The 10,428-nt window shown below is 48.3% G+C and overlaps 1 protein-coding gene across 1 annotated transcript; it reads right to left on the reverse strand.

Annotated features, from left to right (window-relative positions):
* Positions 1-1,577: 1,577 nt before the first annotated feature.
* LOC127330898 (pyruvate dehydrogenase E1 component subunit alpha-3, chloroplastic) lies at positions 1,578-5,194 on the reverse strand. The gene is made up of 3 exons (XM_051356969.2): positions 4,847-5,194; positions 3,358-4,144; positions 1,578-2,197 (listed from the first exon to the last, which is right to left on the reverse strand). Exons 1-3 carry the CDS (start codon positions 5,045-5,047, stop codon positions 1,920-1,922), a joined length of 1,266 nt encoding a protein of 421 aa, XP_051212929.1. The 5' UTR covers positions 5,048-5,194; the 3' UTR covers positions 1,578-1,919.
* Between the last annotated feature and the right edge of the window lie 5,234 nt (positions 5,195-10,428).

Below are 10,428 nucleotides of genomic sequence, written 5' to 3' on the forward strand. Positions count from 1 at the left end.
TAATACACCGATCAACCCGAAGACACCTTCTTCGCGACATTTGTTGCTATACCAAAAAAATTGATGGTGGGGTGGCCATGATCAGGGCCGTATGTTGTGACCTGACACATGCGTATGTCATCTAAAACTAGAGCACCTATCCAGCAAGTCTTCGCAACAGTCTTCCGCGGACCCATCTTCATGAGGGACCAACACGTTGAACTTGCCATGTCTGCCGTCAACCCATCGATATGATCGATCAATTATGGTCCTTACTCAGTGTAACTTAAAAAATCATTTTACATTATGTTATTTGTTGTTTACCTCGCCTTGCCAACAATCATAGTTTCTTACAAAAATGTTGTATGTAGATCTGTATCTTGTACATGCATGGGTGTTATTACTATTTCTTGAACTTTTTATGTTCGGTTTTTCATTAACTATATTATGATCGTGGCCACATGATGTTAAGGATCAGAAAATTCTGGTTTGAGTTGATGTCGATTTGGAAATATTTACACAGCAGTTGCTTTGGCGACATAATTCAAATATTTTTGCTATTTTTTCAAAGTATTGACACCATCCTCCCAAACTGTCATTTCGAACACCAGCATGGCCTCAACACAACCCCCAATTTCCATCACCAATATGCATATAACCCAACATATCCACGAATAGTCGAACTACATCCCGTGGCAAATCATTGCATATTTCAAACAGTTTGTAAAAACATCACCAACAAGTTAGTAGTACTACACAGACAAGATGAATTGACTTTAAAAAAAATGGTGCCCCATTCCTTTCCTCCTTTTCCGTCTTCCTTTCAACCACTTCCTCGTCCAACCTTTTTCGATAAGGAATAAACCTTGCTTAACGTATTGTGATTCTTATCATCATTTTTCCTTTCTTTTTGGGCCAGAGGTGAAATCGTTCTTACAACCTTCACTTTTTTTTACAATTGAGAATCATGATTTTTTTCATCTTATTTTCTCACAAAATGCAAACCTAATTTCTCCAGCAAGGCAATGCGCATTTCCGAAACTGAAAATGGGATGTGATGCCACTTGGCCAAAAATGGTGAGTGTTAGGTGCCGTGTGATGGTCAACTAGTCAGTGGCTTGCTAAGTCAGTTCAAGATATTTGTGCGCTCAATAGGCGTGTAGGATAACAGGGACGTCAGTTCCTTTCCAGTTGTTCACCTAAGATTATTTTTCATCACTATCAGTTTCGAGTAAGCGATCCAACTTTATTAATTGACCTGAAAATGTAATGACAAGGACCTCAGCACGAGGAAAGGCATACGTGTCTACCGCTATGGCCCATGGCACTGAGTTTGGTACGGGTAAAACCTCCTAATCTCCTATGATAGTCTCTTTTTTTGCGAAACCTATGATAGTCTTTCGACAATCAACTCGTATGATACATCAATGGAAATCGTGATGCTGTTGTAAGATCTTGGGTTGTTCAGCGAGAAAGATAACAAAGTTCAGCATATTCATCTGACATCGCGCAATTGTTGGCCACAATGCAAAAGAGTTTCACACAGGTACATCATCAGGCACGTGAGGAGAGTGTGACCTCGTCTTCACAGCTAGGGCTGTACGAACGAAAAGAATATATTCTCCCAAGCAACATAGTACAACAGTTCCAACAAACATATGTTTTCGCATCCCTTTCAATATAAATACTGTACCAATTACTACAAACCAGGCTAGATGTAGAGTTACTGTAGAGCAACTGGACTGGGTAACATTTTTTTGGGGTAAAAACGGCTCAAAGAGTGAGCTGGCAGAGCAAGGAATTACAGCGTTACACAGCAACATACCACATCTACAAACAAAAGAAATTGACCGACGGCAGGTTTAACAAAACTAGGGGTAGTAGCTAAACAGGGCGGTACATGCGCAAGGTGAACATGTCGAACATTGCTTCCGCGGCAGCTAGACCTGAGCGGTGCCTTGGGTAAACTTGGGGTCCTCGCACCGGTACTTGCCGTCGGGGCCGATGCCAAAGCCCTTGGGATCGGCAAACACGTTCTCCAGCAGCTGGCTCCGGGGAGGGAGTGGGCTTGCGTCCGCGAACTCCACGGCCTCCTCCACCACGTCGTCGATCCTCTTCTCGATGCTCTTCAGCTCAGCCTCGGAAGCGAGGTTCTGCTCGATGATGTACTTCTTCAGCTGCGTGATGGGGTCCCTCGCCGCGTAGTGGGATTTCTCATCTGTGGACGCACGGATGATTCAGTCAGAGAGCATTAGCGGAGAAATAACTGACAACTCAGCAGATGATAACTAAGTTTGCTGTTGGAAATAACAAAATCCAGTAAAGTACAGAATACGGATGCAAATACACACTGAAATGTAGGATAGAATAATTACAAATCAAGAGTAGTAGGGAGTGATATTTTCAATAATACATACATAGACCATGGCAAATATTGTAATCTTCTGATTGAAAATCAAAATAAGTTGAGGGTCTAGGTCATGTAAGAATATTCAATTTTAGCTAACTGATTTGTTTCTGCCTTCATGACTTACAATCCATCTCATAAGGTTACTAGCTGAGGAAAAATGACTTCAGAATAACTGCATAAGGCAATAACATCATGGGATAAAAGATTATGATTGACTGTATGCCAAGTTGGTAGGGTTTATCAGCTTGATGTGGAAACACAAATGGTGGGCCATTTTCAAGTCATGACATCCTATGAGGTAACAACATCCTACAACAAGAAGATGCTCCAAAAACAAGGAAACTAAGTTGCAGTTCACCAGGTGGCACATGACCAAAAAGGCAAACTTATCATCAAGTGGCATTGTAATAAAGAAAAATAAGTCCAGGAGCAGGATGTTGTTTTCGATATGCTGCTGTTTTTGTTCAGATTTATATATGAGGTGACTACGAGCCAATTTAGTCATACCTATCAGGATGTTGACATGTCAGATAAGGTGACTGTGATGATGATAAGAACAAAAGAAGTATTTCTTTCAGTAGTTCAATTGGCACCACAAAACTGTACTCTCAAGTATCTAATTATAACTACTTTCTATCAAGTCAATTCATCATAATAACAATCCCATTAGCCGAGTGATACCTAAGTCAATTCATGTTGAGATCTTACTACCGTTAGCTGAGCCATGTAAGATAGATAATATAAACCCTGTGCAGACTGACACAACTCTCATGGGCACAACTCGGTATGTATTACTACATGCTATTTAACTTAAACTCCAGGCTAGTTTAAAGGAATGACACAAACATTATAATTAAGCTATATTTCTGGCATTTTCAATTTCTACAGCTAGCTCAGGGGAACTAGCAAGCAGTGCTACTAGCACTAATAGAAGTGCAGTAAAAATTATAACAGGAAGGCAATCTTACCAGGCCTCCTGAGTTCATCTGGATCAGCAAGAGAGTGACCTCGGAACCGGTAAGTTTCAGCTTCCACTAGAGTTGGCCCTTCACCTCTCCTTGCCCTGTCAATTGCCTCCTTTGCCACCTCCCTGACCTTGAGGACATCCATCCCATCGACATGTACCCCAGGCATTCCAAATGCCGGGCCCTTCTTCCAGATCTCAGGATCCGAAGTCGCCCTAAGGTGTGACATCCCGATGGCCCATAGGTTGTTTTCCACAACAAAGATAATAGGAAGCTTCCAGAGCTGAGCCATGTTGAGGCACTCAAAGAACTGGCCGTTGTTTGCGGTACCATCTCCAAAGAATGCAATCGTGACATCGAGACCATCAGGGCTAGACTGCTTGAGCACCTCATGGCGGTACTTAGCAGCGAAGGCGGCACCAGTGGCGACAGGGATGCCTTCTCCAATGAAAGCGAAACCCCCAAGCACGTTGTGGGGTTCAGAGAACATGTGCATGGACCCACCCTGCCCACGGCAGCAGCCGGTGGCCTTGCCGAAGAGCTCGGCCATGACAGAACGGGCCGGGACACCCTTGGACAGCGCATGGACGTGGTCACGGTACGTGCTAACGACACAGTCGGGCTGGTTGAGCAGCTTGATGAAGCCGGTGGAGACGGCTTCCTGGCCGTTGTAGAGATGCACGAAACCAAACATCTTGCCGCGGTAGTACATCTGCGCGCACATGTCCTCAAAGTTACGGCCGAGAACCATGTCCTCGTACAGCTCCAGTGCCTCTTCCCGTGTCACTGCCTGCATACAGCGAGAGACTTCGAGTTAAGAACGCATATTTAACAATTGAGAAGCTTTAGTTCTCGATTTTTTTATGTACAAGCGTAGCTGGTTAGGAACATGAAAGGGCTTCTTCCAATATTTGACAATGGAGAACCGACGGTTCTCTACTTACTTTTCATGTACAAGCATAACTGGCTCACTACAGCTACAGAATTACAAGGTAGATCTAGAGAGAAACAAAACAAGTGCTCCAATTTCGAAATTGCATCCTGCATATAAGAGGTTTTGGTAGGCTACCTAAAATAGCGCAACCAAAACGTCTGACAGAGGTAGTACATTTTGGCTGCTAACAAGGATCCCCTTTTTAAAACTAAAATAAAACAAAGTTGGCATGAGAGGATCAGTAGGCAGAGAAGCTCTGCAGCACTTGCAAATCCTAGAGAGAGCTTGGCAAGCATGGAACGTGATGAAATTAAGGAGAATTCTCAATTCAAAATTTAGGAGGCTACTGGCTAGCATATGGCTAGTTCAACTAGAGTACTATCCAATAATCTTGGAGAAGAGAATTGCGTAAGCTTCCAATCTGAACTAGAGTAAGTTATCGCAAACCTAGAACACCTCCTGAATCTACACACGATGGGCACCGAGGATCCAATCGTAAAACAGTAAAAGCGGCGCAAGATCCTATTTTTAAGAAGATGAGGGGATGGGATGTCAGACCGGCTGCGCGGCGGCGGCGGGCGCGGCCTTGTTCCCTGCAAGCACGTCGGAGGAGACGGCGAGGAGGCGCTGCGCCGGCCTGACGCGGCGGAGCGGCCTCATGGCAGAGGAGACGGAGAAGGAAGGCGCCCTGTCGGCGCCGGATCTCGCGGGCAGCGCCGGCGCGAGGAACTTGGCGGCGGTGAAGGACGCGGCCGCCATCTCCTCTGGTTCTGCTGGTCGGCTGGCAATGCGGCGGAATGGGGGAGGGGCGGAGGCGTATAAAGAGAGGAGGAGGGTGAGGAGAGGGGCGGAGTGAACGAGGAAGATGAAGACGGATGGAGAGGTTTGGGCTTGGAGGGTCCGCCTCGCCCTCGTCCCAACCCCACACGATGCAATGCTCCCTTGCTGGCGGCTGACAGATGGTTTTCTTCTTGTTTGTTCGTCCAATTGGCGATTTTTTAAAAAATAATACACTTTTTTTTGTTTATTCTAGAAATAATACTCGATTTTGATATTTTGCAGGAATAATACACCATCGGGTTCAAGTAACCCGATTTATAAAAATCGGGATAGAGTAACCCGATTATTCAAAAATCGGGGTAGTGTACCCCGAAACCAAAAAATCTGGGCAGTCGATCCCGACTTAGCGTGCAGAGAGAAAAGAAAAAGAAAAAAGATGAATTGGGGTCGAGGAACCCGAAATTTGGGAATTGGCTTTGAGGAACCCGATTCATTTCCCCAATGTACTACAGGGCTATTAATCTATTATACACAGAGGCAGCAGCAGCGGTGGCCGGTTCCACCCGTCGCCGACCTCCTCCTGAAGCCGGCGCCCCCTACAGCAGCAACGGCGTTCTGCCCCGGCGTCCTCCTCCAGTTAGCTCAAGGTGCCACCAGATCCGCGAGCGCCCATCTCGCCCATCTCCCTGCGCGGCCAACATCCACCTACGGCCGGCCAAGACGCCACAGCGGCGCCAGCTCGTGCTCACGCGCGCCAGGCCACCAAGCTGCAGCCACCAGCCGCTCGGCCCGCATCACCACTGCTCCGATCGCCCGCAATTCGATCGGATCGAAGATCTGGAGTTCCGTGGCGCGTGATGGGGCCTGCGCGTGATGGGGCGGCTCGGTCGGATCTTGCGCGTGCCGCCGGCGCATCGGCTCCTTCCTCGCCGGCGCGGCCAACCGTTGGATCCAGATTCTGCTGCCTAGCGGAGGACGAGGATTCTGACGAGAAGACGCGGGAGACGGCGGAGGAGGCGGCGTGGTCGGTGCTTGGGTTTGAACCAGCAGTGCAACAGATCGGGCGGTTGCCGGAATTGTCCCTAGAGGAGGTGAGAGAAGACTTCTGGACAAAGATCGGATTCCCGATGTCTGAGTCCAGGGAATGGTCAAGGTCTGCGTCGCCGGAGGTATGTTTTTCGTCGTGCAGGTTGTCGGAGCGGGCAAGGCCTGCGTCGCCGCCGCCGAGGGAGAAGGTCAAGAGGTCTGTGATGAGGGCGGCGTCTTCGTCGCCGGTAGGCATGCGGCTTTCCCGGATGCCGCGGATGAAGCCCTGGAGAGGCCCGCTTCCGCGTCGTCGAGTCACGCCGGCTCCTGTCTTTGGGGACTTCCTTGCTGCAGCCATGGCACGTCGGCCGGCGGCGATCGCGCCGGTGGATCCTTCGTTGGGGTCTACTACCTCCGTGGTGCTTGGGGCGTCTCCGACGCTGAGTCGTGTGGTGGTGGAGGTGACGCCGGTAGCTTCGCCTTTGGTGACGGCCGAGGAGCCGGCGGTGCGGCCGTTGATCGCGGCGGGTCTCGAGCCGCGATTCAAACCGGCGGATGCGGCACTGGAGGCCTCCTCTAGTGGGCCGCAAAGTCGATGGGCCTGGTTCGGTCGGGCCGTGATGGCTGTGCAGAAGGCGCCTCGCTGCGTCCTTATCGACAATAGCATACGATCACGGGAGATCGACCAGGTCCCGTATCGTTCCAGAGTCATCTTCACCGCCGCCGCTCGCCCTTGCGTGGTGGTGGAGGCGACGCCGGCAGCTTCGCCTTCGGTGACGGCCGAGGAGCCGGCGGTGCGGCCGTTGATCGCGGCGGGTCTCGAGCCGCGATTCAAACCGGCGGATGCGGCACTGGAGACCTCCTCTAGTGGGCCGCAAAGTCGATGGGCCTGGTTCGGTCGGGCTGTGATGGCTGTGCAGAAGGCGCCTCGCTGCGTCCCTATCGTCAACATGCAGCAGTCGGCCGCGGTGACCCCAGCGTCGCTGCAGCTGACCACGGGCCTGCTGGCATTGGGGCCGATGCACCGGCCGGCTATGCAGCAGCCGGCCATGTCGCCACCTTCGTCGCAGCAGCCGACTTCGGAGGTCGATACGCAGCTGCACGGTGCGGCGGAGGACGCTGCGCTACCGCGCCATCTGGATGCGGGGCAGCGGACCTTGAGGGTCTCGCCGTGTCCCGCGGACGGACCCGTTGAGCCTGTGATACCGCCTCCATGGGCGGAGGGGCAGGCTGATAGGACGAAGGGCGCTTCTTCTTCGACACCCTCTTCCCCCGCGAAGGGGGACTCGCCTGGGGCTGCTGTGATACAGGGGGCTACATCACCTTCTACCCCTGTATCGACGACCTCTTCTCCCTCACCGGCTTGGTCTCCACCGCCCTCGACTTCTCCATCGCCGGTATCCACCCTGCAGCAACCGCCACCCACGGTCCCTCCTCCCGTTGTTCAACCGACGGTGAGGTGGAGTGGGAGGTACGCTCTTGCGGTGGATGGGGCGGGGCCGACGGATGAGGACGCCATGCAGAGAGCCATGCGACGTAAGGCTGAGAAGAACCTCGACACGGCAGGTAATAAGCAACCATCCAAGTCGTTTAGTTCTTTTTCAGATACTCGTATTTCTTCAAATTTGAGTAGCATAGGAGTTAATATGGGTAGTAGGTCTGATGAGATTTCAGTTTCGGCCAATGTGTTGAGACAGACGGAGCTTGACCGTCTAACGGTTGTTCCGAATATTTCCACTGGGCATGAAACAACAGTAGTAGACGATGAGGAAGAGGATGACATCCTAGATGGTCAGCTTCTCTCGGCTATTATTGGTAATATTTCAGAAATTCATTTAGAACACGTGGAGCTTAGTTCTGATCTACAAGCTTCTGAACGTGGTTCTCGGTCGTCGGCTGGAAAGAAATCTCGTAGATATAGCAAGAATACTAAATCTAAAATAGTTTCTCGATGAATGGCATGTTTCGGAATAGCAGAGGTCTTGGTGACTTGGCTAAACATTCCCACATTGCCGATGGTTGTAGAGATTATGATTTAGATTTCATTGCTATATCGGAGACGGGTAGGCGAAATTTCACACAAAGTTTTCTCGACCGACTGTCAGGCGGGATTAACTTTCAGTGGTTTTCTCGCCCACCTCGTGGTAGGTCCGGTGGCATTTTACTTGGCGTCCGTATAGACACCATGACTGTCTTAGCTAGTTCTGATCGAGAGTATCACATTAAGCTCGACATTCAGAATAAAGCAGACGGTTTCACGTGGAGTTTGGTTGCTGTGTATGGTGCTACCCAGGATGCTTTTAAGGCTGACTTTTTGCGTGAGTTGGTAAATCTTACAAAAGATAATCCTTATCCGATTTTAATCGGAGGCGATTTTAATTTGTTGAGATTTCCTCACGAGAAAAGTAAAGGCCGTTTCGATGGACATTGGCCTTTCTTGTTCAATGCTGTCATTGATAGCCTTGATTTAAGAGAGGTGTTTATGTCCGGTCGACGGTTTACTTGGGCCAACAGCTTGCCTAAATCCACATACGAGAAACTAGATCGCGTGTTGATGGATACCGAATGGGAAAATAAGTACCCTATGGTGTCAGTCTGTGCACTAGAACGTATTGAAAAACTGTCTGACCATGCTCCTATCCTCCTAACTACTGGGAATCCCCGTCCTGTTTGTAAACGGCCGTTCAAATTTGAACTTGGCTGGCTACATCGAGAGGGATTTCATGATATGGTTAAGAAGGTTTGGGAGAGACCGGTCGGGGGGGCAGCACTCCAATTTTGAGATGGAATAATAAGATGCGGACAATGCGCAAACATCTCTCTGGTTGGGCTGCCCATACGGACGGTATCCTTAAAAAAGAGAAGGCTCGCTTATCAAATGTAATTGATGAGCTTGAGGCTGTTGCGGAGGTTAGACCGTTGTCTACGCAAGAGATTGAACTTAAAAATCAATCAAATGCGCAGATGGCGAGTCTTCTTCGCGAGGAGGAACTCAAATGGTATCAACGTTCCAAAGCTCAATTCATATTGGAAGGAGATTCAAATACGCGATATTTCCATGGCTTAGCCAATGGGAGACATCGGAAAAAACGTATTCATTCTCTTATTCAAGATGAAGGGTTGATTGAAGGCCATGAGCAACTCAAACATTACTAATTATTATAAAGGTCTGTTTGGTCCTCCGGAGGAAAGCACCTTCTCTCTTAATGAGGACTTAACGGACGATATACCCCAAGTTTCTATGGAAGAAAATGGTCTACTAACCGCACCTTATACTGAGGAAGAGGTTCAGAAGGCAATTTTCCAAATGGAATGCAACAAAGCACCGGGTCCTGATGGTTTTCCAGCGGAGTTTTATCAAACTTTCTAGGATACGATTAAATCGGACCTTCTAGATTTGTTCAGTGACCTACATATTGGACAACTAGAATTATTTCGTCTAAATTTTGGTGAACTAATCTCGTTACCGAAAGTTAATGAGGCAGAAAGGATTCAACAATATAGACCTATTTGCCTCTTAAATGTAAGTTTCAAGATTTTCACGAAAGTGGCCACCATTAGACTTAATACGGTTGCGGATCATGTTGTCCAGCCATCACAGATAGCCTTTATGCAAGGAAGGAACATCCTTGATGGAGTGGCGGTCTTGCATGAGACGGTACATGAGATGCATTCTAAGAAATTACATGGGGTTATTCTAAAACTAGATTTTGAAAAGGCGTATGATAAAGTTAAGTGGTCTTTCCTACAGCAGACACTCAGGATGAAAGGTTTTTGTCCAGAGTGGTGCGCTCTAATGAATGATTTTGTGTATGGAGGTAGTGTTGCAATCCGGGTTAATGATGACACCGGCCACTATTTCCAAACACGAAAAGGGTTACGCCAAGGGGATCCGTTATCACCGATGTTGTTTAACATTGTAGCGGATATGCTGGCTATACTCATAGAGCGGGCCAAGGCTGATGGCCAGATTGAAGGAGTGATTCCACATCTGGTTGATGGTGGTTTATCTATATTTCAATATGCCGACGATACAATTCTGTTTATGGATCATGATCTTGAAAAAGCTCAAAATCTGAAATTAATTTTGGCGGCTTTTGAGCAGTTGTCAGGATTGAAAATCAATTTCCATAAAAGCGAATTGTTCTGTTTCGGTGATGCCCAAAATGATACAGCTTTGTATACAGAGTTGTTTGGATGCGGGCAAGGCCAATTTCCTATTCGTTATTTGGGTATTCTGATTCATTATCGGAGACTTACAATCGCGGAATGGAAATTAGTGGAAGAAAGATTACAAAAACGCCTTAGTAGTTGGAAAGGTAAATTGTTGTCCC

The sequence above is a fragment of the Lolium perenne genome, chromosome 2 (assembly GCF_019359855.2).
Source record: "Lolium perenne isolate Kyuss_39 chromosome 2, Kyuss_2.0, whole genome shotgun sequence".
Classification (NCBI taxonomy): Eukaryota; Viridiplantae; Streptophyta; class Magnoliopsida; order Poales; family Poaceae; genus Lolium; species Lolium perenne.

Coding starts and splice junctions, on each gene's coding strand:
- LOC127330898 (XM_051356969.2), bottom strand. CDS start 5,047: ATGGCGGCCGCGTCCTTCACCGCCGCCAAGTTCCTCGCGCCGGCGCTG. Junction 4,145..4,846: donor CCGCCGCCGCCGCGCAGCCG/GTCTGACATCCC, acceptor CGCTGTATGCAG/GCAGTGACACGGGAAGAGGC. Junction 2,198..3,357: donor AGATGAACTCAGGAGGCCTG/GTAAGATTGCCT, acceptor GTGCGTCCACAG/ATGAGAAATCCCACTACGCG.